The sequence below is a fragment of the Mesoplodon bidens genome, assembly GCF_964165515.1.
Source record: "Mesoplodon bidens genome assembly, chromosome: 5".
In the NCBI taxonomy this organism is placed as follows: domain Eukaryota; kingdom Metazoa; phylum Chordata; class Mammalia; order Artiodactyla; family Ziphiidae; genus Mesoplodon; species Mesoplodon bidens.
This window is the reverse complement of record NC_138161.1, coordinates 13,265,653-13,284,418: the sequence shown is the minus strand read 5'-3', so window position 1 is coordinate 13,284,418 and position 18,766 is coordinate 13,265,653. Positions and strand designations below refer to the sequence as shown.

General features: G+C 51.1%; 1 protein-coding gene across 2 annotated transcripts in view; it reads right to left on the bottom strand.

Moving 5' to 3' along the window:
* Nucleotides 1–1,365: 1,365 nt before the first annotated feature.
* The window catches only part of URB1 (URB1 ribosome biogenesis homolog), a 66,912-nt gene continuing 49,511 nt past the window's right edge, over nucleotides 1,366–18,766 (bottom strand). Inside the window, exons 31-39 of one of the 2 annotated variants that reach the window (XM_081234229.1) lie at nucleotides 11,735–11,895; nucleotides 11,175–11,286; nucleotides 9,056–9,162; nucleotides 8,394–8,537; nucleotides 7,337–7,446; nucleotides 5,653–5,850; nucleotides 4,226–4,467; nucleotides 3,143–3,712; nucleotides 1,366–2,106 (exon numbers count right to left, since the gene is read on the bottom strand). In XM_081234229.1, the coding sequence (XP_081090355.1) occupies nucleotides 1,925–2,106; nucleotides 3,143–3,712; nucleotides 4,226–4,467; nucleotides 5,653–5,850; nucleotides 7,337–7,446; nucleotides 8,394–8,537; nucleotides 9,056–9,162; nucleotides 11,175–11,286; nucleotides 11,735–11,895 (1,826 nt within the window). In that variant the 3' untranslated portion in view covers nucleotides 1,366–1,924. The remainder of the gene's footprint in view (nucleotides 2,107–3,142; nucleotides 3,713–4,225; nucleotides 4,468–5,652; nucleotides 5,851–7,336; nucleotides 7,447–8,393; nucleotides 8,538–9,055; nucleotides 9,163–11,174; nucleotides 11,287–11,734; nucleotides 11,896–18,766) is intronic. The other variant, XM_081234230.1, reaches the window with a different exon arrangement.

The window sequence follows — 18,766 nt, the reverse complement described above, 5'->3', positions numbered from 1 at the left end:
GCACCTTTTTGTTTGTTTGTTTTGCGGTACGCGGGCCTCTCACTGTTGTGGCCTCTCCCGTTGCGGAGCACAGGCTCCAGACGCGCAGGCTCAGCGGCCATGGCTCACGGGTCCAGCTGCTCCGCAGCATGTGGGATCTTCCCGGACCGGGACACGAACCCATGTCCCCTGCATCGGCAGGCGGACTCTCAACCGCTATGCCACCAGGGAAGCCCTGATCTGCACCTTTTTTAGGACGCCCAGGGAATGCCTGCCAGGTCCCCCTCCATCCCCCACTGACACCCACTGTTACTAAGATGGGGCAGTGTGTGCCCGGCCAGACTCGCTGACTGTGGTCAGGGGACCTGAGCCACACCTCCGACCTCCCCAAGGCCTTTCATACACAGAGCCCAGGGAGGCGTCTCCCCAGACAGGGCAGTCGGGTCCAGCAGGCAAGGCTTAAGCCCAAGTGGCAGGAGGATCCCGTGCTGTGTGACTTCATGTGACCTCTGATCTGAGACCCCCGATGGACCTAGTTCTCTAGTGCCCGACAGCCTGCCCCTGGCAGGGTGCCAGCACCATACCACGAAGCCCATAAACCTCACCCCACCCCATCCCAGGAGACTGAAAAATAATTCTGTAAGGTGAGGGCCAGGCTTGGCCTCGCCAGCCTGGGGGACAGTGGGTTAGAAGGGAAGATGGGGGAAGGGAGACTGATGGGCTCCAGAGATGCAGAAAGAGGGCAGAAAGGACCACATGGGCTTTCCAACTTGAATCTAAGCGTAGGATTCTGGCTTCACGATATTCTAAGAACATTGTTGTGGGTGTTTTGCAGGGGAGGTAAACGCTCCTTGTTTTCTAGACGATGAGCCCCACTTGTGGGAAGGGGACAAATGCACAGAAGCGTTACTCTTGTCTTGGTAAAAATCTTAAGTCATTAAAAAAAAAACCAGAAAAGAGTCTAAACAACACTGGAAGGAGACAAAAGTGTAAATGTTTAAGCTGAAACCAAGCCATTGCCAGTGCTATAAACGTCATATGGGCAAATAAACAGCCACCTCCCAGGTGGCAGACAGGGAATGCGTGTGCTGACATGGCACGAGGGCCCAGCAGGCCCCTGGGCACCTACCTGGGTGTGCAGGAGGGTACATGCAGAGCTTTAAATGATCAGGACCAAATTTTATCTGGGAAACCCATGAAACTTCATATTCAACATTCGTCAGCTACAATATCAATTAATGTAGGAATCTTAAAAGTCAAATCCTGACCTCTGAAATGCAGGTCTCTGTAGAATAAAAATAGCCTGTGATTAAATCAATTAAACAAAACACAAAAACCTAACAAAAATAGACATTTATTAACAAGTTATAAAATTCTAAATCCCCCTTTGAAACAGAATTTTTAAAAATATAGGCTGTCTTTCCAAAGCAGAAGTCAAAACAATTTTATACTTTAAGGATTTAGTGTAACATCCTTTTTATTTACTAAAATAATTTAACACAACACTGGCAGGGCTTATTTATTCAAAAAGTTACACAAAGCTTTGTTTTAAAGCCTTAAGGCAAACTTTAAACGTCTCTCTTCTTGCTCTTCTGTCTGACATATCTCTGGACACTTCAGCTTTAAAGTCCATGAATCCCTTAAGCACTCAGAAGCGCCACCTCGATTTGTGGTATTTCTTTGAGGAACAATGAGCCCCTAAGAGGAAGGGTCTGCGCTGACTGGGGCTCATGGCCCGAAGGTCCCCAAGCCCACTGTAACCCTGACTGCTTCGCACACGTGGTCCCTTGAGCTTATTATTTATCAGTCAGTTAAATGAAGCCAACTTTTCCTGTCAGGACACCTGGTCAACATTCAGAGCTTGTCATCTCACAGGCCTTCCATGGAAACCCTTGACTCAACCTGACTCCTAGAGCCTGGAGCCGGAAGCGCCAGCCGCAGGGGGTTAAGTGTCAGGGATCGCGGCCGCGATGTCCTTGCAGAGCCTGACGATGGCCTCCTCGTCACCACCTTCCACGTCCTCCGAGGCGTCGAGGACCATCCGGACGTGGGTCAAGAGGGTGTCTGGCCGCTGGGCCCCCAGCCAGACGTCCTTAATGTACAGAGACACCAGGAACACAGCAGTGGCTGAGGAAAGGGACAAGGCCATTAGAACGCAATCCGGTCAGTCGGAAAACAAGTCACCCGCCCACATGCACAGGGGCCCGGGGCTGTGCGAAGCCCCAGATGGCAGTGAGCGTCCACTGCCATAAATTAATTCCACCTTTGCTTGACTTCTAGGTTAACCTTTCTTGTTCATTTTAAAATTATCTTTTCATGTGATGAATGAATGTGTGTGAAATGTAAAAAAAAAGTTACTACAAGTCAAGCCTCTTCCTTGGTGCTGACCACCCAGGCCGAGAACCACAACCGAAGTTTGGGAGGAGCGGCCTGAGTCACTTCCCATCATCACCTCAGTGGCACAGGTGAGAAGGTTTACAGGCCCAGACTCAACTCCCCGACTGCGGCCACAGGAGAGGGCAGGGCACCCCGGTTACCAGGTGAGCTCACCTGCCGCGCTGTGGGACCGCCCCCTTCCCTGCTCCCCGTCGTGTCCCCCATCCCTCAGTGAAGGGTCCACCCTCCCGGATGGAGGAGCCACATGGTCACAGCCTCCCTCCTGTCCTCCTACAGCCTTTGCTGTTCCCTCGTCTGTGCAGTCACGCCTTTATTAAGAACCTGCAAAGTGCCAAGCACATAAATTGTGTGACTTGTGTGTTTGTGTGCGCTCTTGTGCACGTGTGCTCGAGTGTACACACACACACACACACACACACACACCTGGCCACGACACGAAACATAACTCTTCATGTGGGTAATAACGGTAGAAACTTAGGGAAGCCACTGCTCTGCAGTAGAGCGTCCCGGTGGGACACAAGGTTGTGACGTGAGCATCTTTCTCCACTGTAAGCAAAAACATCACTAAAGGTTTCTTTCACCTGAAGGCAAAGGCAGAGACTTCCTCTCCCCCTACACTCAGGGTCCCATGGCCCTCTCCGCGATCCCCAGAACCGTGGAGAGAGGCCCCCAAAGGCTCACGACAGGCTCTAAGGAACAGGAGATGCTCCCCACCCCCGGCCCACTCCCGCGTTTCTTCAGCCTCCGACCTGAGCACCAGGCTTACCTCGCGTGGCTGCATCCTCCGCGTTCAGAGAAGAGAGGTGGACGGGCTCGAGCATCGGCCAGTAGGGGCTCCCGGCGGGGCCGCGGGCCGCCCCCAGCTGCAGCATGACGGCGTTGAAGAGGCCGGCCACGCTCTGCTCGGTCCCCGCCAGCCCCTCAGCGCCGCAGAACCGGCTGTACAGCCTGAACACGCCGCTCGCCACGGCGCTGTCCTGAAGGAGGTCGGCCACGACCGCCGGCCGTGGCAAGATGCGGCTCCTGAGCCAGCCCAGGAGGCCCGCCGTCTCCGCCCGACTGAGCGGGCTCGCGGCCGCGGAGCGCAGCACCCAGCCGGCCACCAGGACGGTGACGGCGCCCACGGGGCCTGGGCCTTCGCTCTCAGGTTCGGGGTCAGGAAACGCGGGCCCCCAGTGGGTCAGGATGGACCTCAGGAGACCCCTGCACGCCTCCAAGGTGGATGCCGGCAGCTCAGGGTCCACCGCCTCCTCGGCCTCCCCAGGCCTCCGCTTCCGGCCCCGGGGGCCTTTGGCTCGGGCTGGCCCAACTGGCTTGTTCTTATCCTTGAGCATTTCTGTCTCACACACACACGTGTGCGTGTACACACACGCACAACACACGCACACGCACACATACACACACGCGCGCACACACACGTATACGCACACACACATACACGCACAGGTGCGCGCACACACATACGCACATGCACACACACGCACGCACGCACACACACACACAGAGGAAAGAGAAAAGGCGGTGAGACTAGTGTTCCGCCCACCCCCAAACACACACACATGCAGATGGTAGGGCGGCCCACGGGCTGTGCCCTCCCGGGACGCGTCCCCACGCTTGGAGCACAGCGAGTGCTCAGTGCTTCCCTGTGACCCGTCGTTACTGTTATCGTAGCAGCCAAGCGCTGGTCAGCGGCAGAGCTGGGACTCAAAGCCGGCCCCCAGCCCCCTCTCGGGCTACAAAGTCGGACAGGCCCTGTCTCTAAGCTGCAGACATGCCGCTCAGGGACGGTAAGACGCCGGCTGCTCCGCGGGGCAGCGAGCACGGCTTGGGGAGCGGGTCCGACACTCACTCAGCAGCTCCCTGACTTGGCATCTCTCCGCGGCGGCTCTCAGGTCCTCCTGGAGCCTGACGTCTCTCTCGACGAGGCTCCACTGGTGCAGGAGGACGAGGGCATCCCTGGTGGACAGCACAGTCTCGTTCACGGTGAAGCGGTTCATGTCCCTGAAGGCCTGCAGCACGGTGGCCCGGTACCTCAGCACGGAGTCCAGTGCCCCGAAGAAGCTGGTGAGCTGGGCGGGGGCCAAGGCGGGCCTGCGGGAGCCAACGCCACGGACTGAGCCAGGGCCACCTCCTCGTCCGGCAGCCCAGGACCTCGTCCTGCGGCTCAGCACACCGTCCACTCACAGCCCGGGCGACCCTTTACAACAGACAAGAGCGTGGAGCCCAGCGCACAGCGCAGGAAACGGGGAGCCCCTCCAGGGGAGGCAGAACGGGGCCCGGAGTCTGAGCTCCACCCTGGGGGCACCGAAAGCGCTCTGGAAACCGGGAGAGCTGGGCAGAGCCTGTGGTGAGGGCGCCAGCTGCCACGCTAAACAGCTCCAGCACCGCCAGTTCCTCTCCGACTCAGGAGCTCTCAGCCTCGGGGGAAAAGGCTCGGCAAAGCCCGGGGACGGCACCACCCACGGCCAAACCTGACTGGTGGGCGCTGCGAAGACGCACATCCCTCCGAGTTCTAAGGAATTTAAAATTCAAAACCATCTGCCTTCCACAATTTTAACATTTATGATCAGTATTCTGAATAAGAATCGGTTCTCAGAGACAACCCCAAAATAAGAAACGGGCGCTCTGGCATGAATCCAACAATTGAATTCAGAACAACAGAAAACCAAGTGCCCTGTCCTTTATCAAGAAAGTTTCATTCTGAGATGACAATCAATCCATTTGCTATCGATCCTCTGGTTTCCATCAGCATACCCCTGTTCCCAAACCAGAAATCTGAGGGCACACGGTGTACTTTCTCTAACACAGTAGAATCTGAGAAGAACTGAGCTCTCCTGAGGAAACCAAGAGTGTAATTCCAAGGGGAAAATACTGACATTTTCAAGGAAATTCATGGATAAGGGAGCCCGTAGGCTAATGAAGGCGGAGGCGAGTTTGGGAACAGCTTAACTTTCCTAGGCTTAGATCATGGAAAATACGTTCTTTCTATAAAACATTTTGAGTGCTCGGATCCAAAACTCCAATAGACGGTTTGCCTGCTAAAAATGACCTGGCACGACAGGCTTTAGGTTTTTCGCGTGTGCTCGGTTCTCACGGTCTTGAAAGGAACCTCCTGAAGTTGACGCGGGAAGACGAGCAGCTGAAGGAGGTTTCCCGGCGTCACCGCAGGGACGGCAGCACCCCCCCCCCCGCCCCAGAGCCCACCTGTGGAGCCGTGACTAAGGGGAGGCCGACAGGTGACCTCCAAGGGGTCGTGGCCAGTGGGGAGGGGCTTACCTCAGGTGCTTCGTGAGCACAAGGAGGACGTGGAGGAACTCGTCGACCAAATGCAGGGCGAGCAGCTTCGGGGGCTCCTGGGACCCAGGCTTGCGAGGAGGCCGCTCCCCTGGCTGCACGCCTCTGTCCCCCAGCGTGGTCACCCACAGCGTGTGCAGCAGGGAGATGAGGCTGCCGAGCAGCTGAGCCTCCAGGAACCTGAAACCACACGTGGGAGAGTCCACTGCCTGTCCCATCCTCTCCTCCCAGTGACGTCTCCCGGAGGGCGTGGGCGGCAACCATGCAGGAGACCGCGACGGCGGTGACCTTCCCGAGTGGCAGACTTCTCCCCTCTCCCCCAACCGTCTATCCTCGCACCTCCCGCTGCAGCCCCCAAAGAGGGGGACGCAGCGTCTGAGTGAACACAGGACGTCTGCTCCAGAAATGCAGCTCCACCCCAGGGCGAGGCCCCAACCCTCCTTTCTAGACAGCCAACCACCTCAGTCCCCACTAAGGGACATTCTGGAGCCGCTGCGGCACCCTAAGAAGAGCCTTCCCGCCCACGAGAACAACTCAACCCTAAAGCATAAAGGTAACAGCCAGGAACAGATAATCGGCCAATGCTGCCTTTAGATATAAGACATCACTTTCTTTCAGAGAAAAATCTTTTAATTCTTTTTAAAAAATGCACAAAAGGAAAAAAAAATACATGAAAGAGCCTGGATGTCCCCAGGCTTATCATCATAGGTAGCTGTCTGAAAGAAAGATCCCTGCCACCAAGGGCTGTCTGCTGAGACAAGGTCTTCATCTTTTCACACAGCCTCAAACTTAGGAGAGTGTTAGGAATCAAAACAGATCACACTATGGACTGAACTGTGTTCCCCGCCCCATTCAGATGCTGAAGCCCTAACCCCAATGGGACTATATTTGGAGGTGGGGCCTTTGGGAAGCCATTAGGCTTAGAAGTCATGAGGATGGAGCCCCTATGATGGGATTAATGTCCTGTAAGAAGAGAAGGAGACCAGAGCTCTCTCATTCTCTCTCCCTGGTCACGTGAGGACACAGTGGGCAGTGTGTCTGCCAGGAAACAAGCTGTCACCAAACCCAACCATGTGGCCCCCTGATCTCGGACTTCCAGCCTCCAGAAGGCGAGAAAATGAAACTGTGTCGTTTGAGCCGCCCGGTGACGGCAGCCCCAGTAACAAGACAAACACCCGCTCCAGCCCTCGACGCTGCTCCGGCACCGGCTCTTCGCGGAGCACCTTGACCCCGGGCGGGAGTGGAGTGCGAACCCACATCACCGCACGAGCGTGCCTCAAACAGGAGTTCCCTGTTTCTGCCTCAGGAAGGGCAGAGACCTTGACACCTCGGATGGGGGACCCCACTCCAGGGGAGGAGCCTGGACCTGGCACAGGAGACGGAAAGGTGGTGTAGAGGATGCTGTTTTGGGAACACAGATTCTCCGGGACACTTCCAGCGGACACGAGACACGGCAGGAGGCACCCCGGTCTCTACGTCACCTCCTTCTGCTTGACGCACAGCACACACACTCTCCTGCTCTCACACACACACACAGAGACACAGACAGAGACAGAGACACAGACACAGTCACACAGACACACACACACAGACACAGATACACACAGAGACACACACACACAGAGACACACACACACACAGACACACAAACACACACGGTGCTTACTTGCTCTCCAGGATGTGTAGGATCCACGTTAAGAGGCTGTAATCCCGCAGGATCTCATAGGCAGATTTGGCATCCCGGGCAGCGTTCTGCAGAATTTCCAAAATCCAATTCTGCAAACCCAAAACAAAAAGTTACTCTTCAGTGGGAAAACCTGACTTACTTGATCCAGGGAACACTTTAAAAAATAGAATGGTATGTTCCAATTACAGGCGGCGGCTGCACCTGACATCTGCTAAGTCTGTAAGGGTGGTGGCCATGGGGGACCACCCTTCCCCACAATGACAGCCAGAGGACACAGATGGCCACAGCGAGCTCGAGCCGGGGGACGCCCACCCGGTAATCCATCACGGCCCGCATCTGGGGCAGCCTGAGTGGGGAGGAGGGCGGACCCATTTCGAGCCCAGCCATGAACTGCCGGTGGCTCATTCATTGCCTTGAGTTTACCCCCTGGAGAGGATAGAAAGCTGGGACTCCCGCTGGAACTGTTAACTGGGGGCTTTAGGGTTCTCACATGATGTAAAAAACAGACATCTACCACACTCGAATTCAGTTTATTCAAACTCACTCCTATTTACCCACATTTTACATGATACCAGAAGCAGAAGCTGACCGGGCTAGAAATTAATCAAAATACGGATGAATTCTCCCAGTTACGTCTCACGCGACACGAGCTCTGGCTCCAGGGGCCGAGCTAATGTGCAGACTCTCTCGTCAGCCGTGAGGCAGGCAGTTCCGACTCGTGACTCATTTTCCCGGCCGAGTTTTGATAACCTGCAGCTTCTGTGCATCGTGAGACATCCTGGTGGCTTGGGCGTGTCTCCAAGCACCTCAATCATTTATGGGGTGACGAGTTTCTAGAGCTCTCAGTCGTTCCAGAGCCACCTGGGTACTCATTACCTCCCTCCCTCTCCACAGGCCCCGCCCCCAGGCCAGGGCACAGGAAGCTAATGTAGAATCGGGAGACCAGGCTGGGTGAGACTCCACGGGGACTTGACTGGCAGGTGGAACCCCGCGCAAGGGCCCAGGCCTCGGTCCCCCAGGAGCGCTGGCCGCCTACCTGGGCCACGTCGTCGCAGAGCGGGCTGCTGAAGAAGGACAGGATGATGTGGAGGACGCCCCGCCTGGCGCAGAGCTCGTAGCAGTACTTGTCCCGCATCCCCTGGCGCAGAAGCCCGAACATCCACTCCCGCTCCGTCTTCTGCTGTAACCCAAGCAACCAAGAAACTATCGTTAAATAAGTGAAGACCTTTTCCCCTGAAAACCCTTCCAACACCAGTACTTTCAACTGGGGGCAAAGGCTGCAGCACGGCTGCCCCCACCCTCCGTTTCTGGGTATGTTATTAAAAATCCTCCATCTCCTCTCTGCTTCCATTTCTCCAGGTCAGGAATAAGGGACCAGGTCAAGTTTACCCAGTGAACTGTGCTCACTCACAGGGGGTGTTCTGTAAAAGCACATTAGTATTCAAGCCAGTGCTTCACCAAGAAAATACAACGAGGATGCCATGACTCGAGGCCTCTGGAGTAGTCTGTGAGGTCTGAGAAGCCACCCAAGAATCAAGGTGTGGAATGGGAAGCGTTTCCACACACAGGCCCGCCTGGCCCACGGCTCCACCCCAGCCCCTGCTCTGTAGCTGACAGTCTCCTCGGGGAAACGTCAGCGCCGTGGCTGAGCATCCCATTTAGGAGCCTTTCCAGGACCCCGAGACCTCAGAGCGTTACCTCGAAGTCCGAGCTGTAGAAGAACTGGTAGAAGCCTGGAACCTTGTTCATGTTCAGGTACTCATGGGACAGCAGGAACTTGTTGACCTTCAAATACATGTGCTCCTCTGTGAACACAAGGAGACAGTCACTCACCAGAGCGCCAACAGGACAGCCCGTGGCCGGCTGGAGTAGTGTAGTAGGGCCCTGGCGGGGTGGGGGGTCAGACATAAACCCCTGCCCCCTCGGGGCTTTCCAATCCTGATCCAGGTTATTAGTTCTCAAGAATTAAAACGCAGTTAAGACACCTTAGTTCTACACAGCACACGGGCTTCTCTTGCAGCCCAGGAACTACGTGAGGATGTCCAGTCCTTCGGAGATGTCACCCCTCCCCGGGCATCAGCCCACTGCCTAAGCTCTAATCAGCTGGTGGGGAGAGTGGGGCCTGGCCACACTTCAGACAGCACAGGGCTAACACCCAGCCCATCAGCCTCCCGCTGAGGCAACTGCCACAGCAAAGGGGGCTCACACGCACCGAGTCACTTGGCTCTTGAATGCAATGGGGCCGACACCTCCTCCCCTGGTCCCAACCCTGGATCACTGATGCTGCCCTGTGCTCCAACACCGACATGAGGTCTGATGTGGGACAGCTTGCCGGTGGGGCACAGACTGGATGGGAGGGAGGCCAAGACCATCCACCTTGACCTCTGCTGGGGTATTTTCACAGAAGAGTTTGTTCCTTTGGAGTCTAAATGGCTAATTACCTTCTTTCCTCCCATAATTTCTAAGGTAAAGAGAAAACCATGTAATAAAAATGATACGGGGGGACTTCCCTGGTGGCGCAGTGGTTAAGAATCCGCCTGCCAACGCAGGGGACACAGGTTCAAGCCCTGGTCTGGGAAGATTCCACGTGCCGCGGAGCAACTAAGCCCGTGCGCCACAACTACTGAGCCTGCGCTTTGGAGCCCGCGAGCCACAACTACTGAAGCCCGTGTGCCTAGAGCCCGTGCTCTGCAACAAGAGAAGCCACTACAATGAGAAGCCTGTGCACCACAACGAAGAGTAGCCCCCGCTCGCCACAACTAGAGAAAGCCCACGTGCAGCAACGAAGACCCGACGCAGCCAAAAATAAAGATATGGAGGAGATGAAAATCAAATCTGAATTCTGGGCTTCCCTGGTGGCGCAGTGGTTAAGAATCCGCCTGCCAATGCAGGGGACACGGGTTCGAGCCCTGGTCTGGGAAGATCCCACATGCCATGGAGCAACTAGGCCCGTGAGCCACAACTACTGAGCCTGCGCGTCTGGAGCCTGCGCTCCGCAACAAGAGAGGCCGCGATAGTGAGAGGCCCGCGCACCGTGATGAAGAGTGGCCCCCGCTCGCCGCAACTGGAGAAAGCCCTCGCACAGAAACGAGGACCCAACGCAGCCAAAAATAAATAAATAAATAAATTGATTAATTAATAAAAAAAAAAAAAAAAAAAAAAAATCTGAATTCTAACAGCAACTTGACTACAGATTGATTGTGGGGCTTGAACAAGCTATTGAACCTTGGGGGCCCCAGCTGGGAGGCTGTCTCCTCATCTAAAAACAACCCTGTGGTCCCTAACGTTATCGACATTCTATGACTTTTCACTAATTACCAAAAAAAAAAAAAGGTCCTATGATAGACTGACTTGTGCTCACACTACCTCAGCAGTGCCCTGCTGTGAGGAACAAAGCAGAGTGTTTTGTGTTCCATGCCCTGGGTGACACCTGCGCTGGGACCCACAGGCCGCTTGTCCTCTAGCTGGTGAGCTACACTGACGCTGACCCCCGAACTCAGAGCAGCAGCCGCCAGCATGGACGGGCCTCCATGTCAGGTCCCTCTAAGTGCTCACGTATGGATCCGTGACGCCCTCGAGCAGTCCCTGTGGTGGGAGCTGTGATTTGCTTTCGCCACAGCTTTATACCCCCACAGGCAAACAGGAGCACACGATCTCCCCCATCACACACACTCTTCTGCGCCTGGCACGTGTGACCCTGATCCGTCTCCCTCACACGTGTGGTGGACTGGTGATGCCTGCGGGATGAACGCCTCCAAGTGGCCTTGCTCAGCCTCAAAACTTCCACCTCACCCCAACCTGATTCTGTCAGTGGTACCTGGTTTCAAAATTTGCAAGGCTGCTTTGGCGATGAAGAGAGTCAAGGTGAAGGTGAGTCTCATGTTCTTAGTTCGGATCCCATTCCGGACTACGTCCAACAGGTACAGTACCTTCAAACCAGGAAAAAGGGGGAAAACAGAAAAAGAGAGAATTTGCAGAACGGCTGTGATCAGCCTTATCTTGTACAGCCTAAACCACGGCTTTGCAGAGTGGCCTGCTCCTCGCGCCCCAGGGACCACCCAAGGTGACGCCTGTCCCCACCCCCTCAAGGCGTGGCTTCTGAGGCTCTGTGTGTCCTGGGTGACAGCTGCCGTCACCTCTGAGTTCAACAGAAATTAGAACTGCTCTGCCCACCGCGACACAAGAAGACCACTTGTAAGGGGAGACCTGTCTCCATCTCCCGGGGCTGAGGACCCGAGACAGCCTCAGGCATCACCCCCCTTCCCCCAGCAGGGGACAGACTTTGTCCTGTATCAGTCTCTCGGCAACGCCTCCGATCTCTTTAGGAAATCCTTCCACCAGGCCGGGGCGGAGAGCCGTCCCCGCAGCCCCGCTCACCTGGGGCTGCTCCCGGAAGCGTGCCCCCTCCAGCTGTGAGTAGTAGGCTGCCAGCACGGAGTAGGCCGCGGCTCGCATCGGGGGGTCGTAGCTGCTGAGGGCTGTGACACTTAGGCCCAGAGCATTTGAATCCACAAATTTCCGACAATCCACCACAAATTCTGAGGGAAATAAAATACAGCATTAACTACACACACACACACACACACACACACACACACACATGCTATGATTCCGTGACGCTCGTGCAACACAGAGAATTCCATTCGCTCTTGCGTCTTACCACCATCAGCTACGTGTGCGTGCTCGGTACAAGAAATGCAAGTCTTCCTCCTGCTCTCCTTAACTTCTGCTAAAGCCGGGTAAAAGACTATCTCCTCTTCCATGGCAATAATCACATGCCTTCAGTTTCTAAGATGCTTGTAAATCCCAAGAATCCCAGGAATCTTTCATTACTTCTCACAAATACCCAGAGATCAGAGGTGACATTCGGACCCACCACTGAGATCCCAGCATGCGGAGGCCTGGGGGACACAACCAGAGGGTCAGCAGAGAAAGCCGGCTCTCGGGTCTACCCTGTTCAGCCCTCGGCCTCTGAGTTGCCACCCACAAACACGGCCAAGGAAAATATGTAAGGCGGCGATGCTGGGAGACACAGCCAATGCGAACTGGTCTGAGCTGAACTATCGATTTTACGAAGGATTAACTTATATCCACTCTGCAACCCTAGTTCTTTCTTCAAACAAATGACAGAAATCTCACAGAAGAGTGGCTCACCAAGCCTGAACAAAAGCTACAGCCCAGAGCTTGCTGGCTGATATTCTCTCATCACCTGTGAGGCCCTGAAAAACTCACATCACTCCAGGAGAGGATGTGACGGGAGAGAAGGTCGGATACATGAGGGGACCCACTTGATCACACCTGCAATTCGGGACACTTCAAATCCTCTTTAACAAAAACCCAGGCCTTTTTACAATACAAACATTGTCAAGAAAAACCTCAGAACAGGGATAGGTCACCTGGGGAGGGTGAGATGAACTGGGAGATTAGGTTTGACATAAATACATTGTAAATCAACTATACTTCAATAAAACAAACAAAAGACCAAACAAACAAAAAAGAAAAATGCACTAGATGGGCTGATCAGCAGATTAGACATTGAAGAAAACAAGAACAGTGAACCTGAAGACAGCAACAGAATCTAACCAAACTGAAACACAGAGAGAAAGAAGAATTTTAAAAACATGAGCATCACTGAGCTGTGGGACAATTTCAAGCAGGCTAATACATGTATAACTGGAGCCCCTAAAAATGAAGAAACAATGGCCAAAACTTTTCCAAATTTGACAAAACCACAAACCTACAGGCCCAAGAAGCTCAGTGAACACCCCAAACACAAAAAACATAAAGAAAATTACACCCAAGCTTATCATAATCGAATTGCTTGAAACTGGTGATTTAAAAAATCTTAAAAGTGGTCACAAAACATAGAGTGGAACAAAGATAAGAACACTGTTTCTTGTTAGAAACAATGCAATCCAGAATCAAGGTGGCAACATCTTTAAAGGACAATAAGAAAAAAATCTGTCAACTGAGAATTTCCTACCCCATGAAAATCTTTCAAAAGTTAAGACTAAAAGCTGAAAGAATTGATCACCAACAGCCTTGAACTATAAGAATTCTTAAAAGTATTTTGAGGAGAAGGAAAATGATAGAAGATGGAAATCTGGATCTACACAAAGGAATGAAGAGAATAAGGAATGATAACTATGGGGTAAATAAAATATTTAAATCCCTTGAAAAGGTAACTGACAGTCTGAAGCAAAAACAACCACATAGGGCTTCCCTGGTGGTGCAGTGGTTGAGAGTCCGCCTGCCAATGCAGGGGACACGGGTTCATGCCCCGGTTCGGGAAGATCCCACATGCCACGGAGCGGCTGGGCCCATGAGCCATGGCCGCTGAGCCTGCGCATCCGGAGCCTGTGTTCCGCAACGGGAGAGGCCACAACAGTGAGAGGCCTGCGTACAGGTAAAAAAAAAAAAAAAAAAAAACACATATTGTAGGCTTTTTAACATTTATCAATAGATGGAAAATGTATGATAATTATAGCACAAAGCCAGGAGGGGAGAGATATATATTATTGTAAGGTGCTTCTACTGTCCATGAAGTGGTATAATCTCACTTGAAAGTAAACCACAATAAATTGAAGACATATACCATAAACCCTAAAGCAACCAATGCACACAAAAACACATACACACACACACACACACGTACATATGCTGACAAGCACACACACAAATTATAGCTAAAAGCCAAAAAAGAAAATAAAGTGGAATCAGATCGATAATCACATTAAATGTAAATGGTGTATACATTCCAATTAAAAGGCAGAGATGGTCAGATTGGATATAAAAACAAAACCCAAGTATACGCTGTCTACAAGAAACCACTTTTAACCTCAAGATGCAGATTTTAAGTAAAAGGATGGAGTGGTGATTACTTTGAAATGTAGAGAAATAGGTAATCACTGTGTTATGCACCAGGAACTAACACTGTTGTAGGTCAACTATACTTGAAAACAACAAACAAACAAACCCACAGGAAAAGAGGTCAGATTTGTGGTCACCAGAGGCAGGAGGTAGGAGGAGGGAAAATGGATGAAGGCGGTCGAAAGGCACAAACTTCCAGTTATAAGATAAATAAGTACGAGGGATGCAATGTACAACATGGTAAATATAATTAACACTGCCATATGTTATATATGGAAGTTGTTAAGAGAGTAAACGCTGAGTTCTCATCACAAGGAAAAAAAATTTTTATATTTCTTTAATTCTACATGTATATGAGATGACGGATGTTCACTAAACTTACTGTTGTAATCACTGCATGACTTATGTTAAGTCAAATCACTATGTTGTACACCTTAAACTTATACAGTGCTGTATGCCAATTATATCTCAATAAAACTGGAAGGAAAGAAAAAGTAAAAGGATGGAAAAAGAATAATTAGAAGATTCTTGGGCTCTAACAGCTTATGGACTAAATTTTCTCATTTCTAACAAGTGACTAGTTTTGATGGGAGGGGGAAAAAGGCCAAATGATTTACAGAGCATCAAACTGAGGGATAAAATTGTATTTTTTGGGAAAAGATGAGATATGTTTAAGATACACCCACATAACTACATAACAAACACACATAAATGGAATAAACCTGGAAAAGAGAACACTCTCAACATTTAATATTACACTCACTAAACATAGCTAGTACGTAGCAGGGATATTTTTAGTAATCACTGACACGCTCTAAGAGAAAAGGATTTCCCACGTGTCCATGAGGAAAAGTCAATTTCATGTTCTGTAGTCACCTCTGTTATTCTCCGGAAGTCTTGGCTTTGTAACATGTATGGAAAAGAGCTGCCCTTGAGTGCTGAAAACATAATAGGCTATCAAAACATAGTTATAAATACCACTCTCTTTGTTTTAAGAAGCTCATTAATAGAAATTCGGCCTTGTGATAACAGATTTTCAAACCAAACTGGCTTAACCAGGACAATGATCAAGGATTAAACGAACAAGCACCCCACATTTTACGGGCTTTGGTGGCAGTGCAGCTGTGCTGTTGGAGCAGAAAGAGCCGTTCGTCACGCCTCCTCTCACACCATCTCCTAGAGGCAGCCCGGCCAGGAAGCCTCGTCACAGGGAGGGGTCCATGGAGCCTATGTCCAGTGGTCTGGTGAGAACCGCACGTGGGCCTCCCTGTTCTGTGAATGAGGAGCCAAAGAGTTCAGCCCGGTTCTCTTGAGGACAAGAATTTGCTGTGGAAAAAGCATTTGTCACTGCCATTGCTAACAGCCTTGGCTGGCCCTGCTTTTCGGCCAAGGACTCAAAGAAAAGAAGCAGTAAGGTTAAGAAAACAGGTTCCGTTTTCAGCAAAGGGTTGACCTGGAGCAGTGAGACGAGTTTCTCTGAAGCCTGGCCACCACACACACAAACTAATCACACACCCAATTTAGGACTGCAGAATGTTTAGCAACACTTGGACCCAGGTGCCACGGCAGGAAGTAAAGACATGCTGTGGAGAACTTCTGCTACACACAGCATGGATGAATCTCACCAATATAATGCAGATAAATGAAGCTGATACAAAAGAATATAAAGTGTTTAATGCCATTTACATAAAGTTCAAATACAGGACACTGGTCCCTTCTGGGGAAGAAGGGGTACTGGCCAGGAAGGGGCCTGAGGAGGAGCCGCCGATTATGTTCTGTTCCTATCTGGCCAGTGGTTTCACCAAAACTTGAGCCATACATATATGATTTGCACTGGTGTCTATATATCACACTTCAATAAAAGTTTACTTAAAACATTATTCATGTTTAGTTATCCACCAAGGCAACAGTAAATGGAATAGTAACTTTTTAAAAAATAATAAAAAGAAGAAAAGATTCGTGACAATTCAACCACAGTAAACCTCTGGCCATTGTACAGTTCACAGATTTCTGTTCTGTTCAACTTATCATTTTACTGCTAGGAATTTTCCTCTCCTGTTGAACTGGTATACTTCCTTTTAACAGATGATGAAATTTGTTTAAAATATTATGCTTCCATTTTTTTTTGTTCTGGATTATAAGTAGCCCAGAGCAAAATTTAATGAACCTAGTTTTTCTTGGTTTGCTTATTTGTTTTGCATATCTATTTCCCTATCCACTTATATGCTTTTTAAAATTTTCTACTTCAACATGAATGATTTTGGTGTAAGCAGTATTTTAAGCTACTGCAAATCCTTTCTGGGTAGACATGCTCTGCAAATTTTTCTACCTATATTATACCAATAAAATGTAAACGTGGCTGTATTTGGAGATTTCCCTAACTTGAAAGAGCATTTACTAGTTCTCTCTTCACAAAAGGCCTTCCAGATCCTGTCCTTCCCCCTTACCCCAACTATTCAAGATTCTGGGAAAAACACTGTCCTGATTTTAATATCTCTCTACTGTTTTCCAAGCCTTTGCCTTCTATCTCCTAAAAGCTCTCCTGAAAGAGCAACAGACTAAATGATTTGTTGTAATTCACTAAAGCTGCATCATATTTTTAGACTGTGGAAAACCTATTTTCATGTTTGATGAGAAACAGACTTAGCCAGCACTGCCAAGACCTGGGGGGAATCAAAGAGCGTAGTAGATGTGCCTCACTTAGCCGCTGCTAACAGCCACCGGGGCAGTTAAGCTATCTGCTGGCCATCATCATCCTCTGACATTTGCATGAAATGAAATGCCCCTGCTCTCTTGCAAAGAAACTCTAGCTCAGCCACAGAACCCAGTGGTCATGGGGAGGCTAGTCTCTGAGAACACAGCCCTCTCATCTTTCTGTTAGGAGCTAAGGGCAGTGGTGGAGGATCAGCAAATCCATAAGGAAGAGCATTTGAGTATAAAAAGACCATCAAGGGGTTTCCCTAGTGGCGCAGTAGTTGAGAGTCCGCCTGCCGATGTGGGGGACACGGGTTCGTGCCCCGGTCCGGGAGGATCCCACGTGCCGCGGGGCGGCTGGGCCCGTGAGCCATGGCCGCTGAGCCTGCGCGTCCGGAGCCTGTGCTCCGCAACGGGAGAGGCCACAACAGTGAGAGGCCCGCATATCGCAAAAACAAACAAACAAACAAAAAACAAAGACCATCTTTCTGTTAGGAGCTAAGGGAAGAGCATCTGAGTATAAAAAGACCATCAAGTTTAAAAGGGGAGAACACAGGGCAATCAGTGAGGCACGGTTTCCGGGTGCACCTCATCTACATGGCCATTACAAGCAGGAGGGAGGAGGAGTGAGAGAGCCCCTCAGGCATCACGCTGGCTGGTCCCCACTGGGCATCAGAGGGACCCTAATACAGAGGAAGGACGAGGCTCCCGCTTGGTGCCAGTGGAGGCCACGTGAGGAGCAGTAATGGCCACTCCCGCCCTCCCAGCCAGGAAGTGTCAGTGCAGGGGCGCCAGGACTCCCCAGCCCGGCAGTAACCAGGAGGTAGGGCGAGGAGAACAGATGGAGGACCGACAAGTGGGGACGGGATTGGAACACCCACAGGCGAAAAAATGAAGCTGGACCTAAACTTCACACCTTATATAAAAATTAACTCAAAACAGGCCGCAGACTTACATGTAAAACTTACAACTATAAAACTTTCAGAAATAAACATGGGAGAAAATTCTTCAGGATGGAGCGATGGGCAAAGAGTTCTTAAGACTTGACATCAAAGCATGACCCGTAAGAGGAAAAACTGATAAACTGGACTTCATCAAAATTGAAAACTGCTGCTCTCTTAACTCTGTTAAGAAGGTGAAAAGATAAGCTACACAGTGGGAGAAAATATTTGCAAATCACATATCAAACAAAGGACTAATAGGTACAATATATAAAGAACCCTCAAAACTCAACAGTAAAAACAAATAAACAAACAAAACCCATTAGAATGGGCAAAAGACGTGCACTGATGTTTTACCAAAGAGGATTACAGATGGTGAGTAAGCCACAAGATGTTCACCATCATTAGCCATTAAGAAAATGCAAATTCAGGGCTTCCCTGGTGGCGCAGTGGTTGAGAGTCCGCCTGCCGATGCAGGGGACACGGGTTCGTGCCCCGGTCCGGGAAGATCCCACATGCCGCGGAGCGGCTGGGCCCGTGAGTCATGGCCGCTGAGCCTGCGCGTCCGGAGCCTGTGCTCCGCAATGGGAGAGGCCACAACAGTGAGAGGCCCGCGTACCGCAAAAAAAAAAAAAAAAAAAAAAGCAAATTCAAACCACAGTGAGATAGCACTACACACCAATCACCGACAAAATGCCCCAAACCAACAGACCTGACCGGCCTGGGAATCAGACGCTGGTCTTTACCAGCGTGTACTGATACACGTTTCTGTTCTTTCAGTCTCTCTGAAGCATTCACCCACAAAGATTCCCACCCTCAGGGTAGCAGACACAATATGCAATTTCAAAAATATACTTAAACCAAGAAAAAGCCAACCTTAGCAGGCTCTCACTCATTGTCAAAG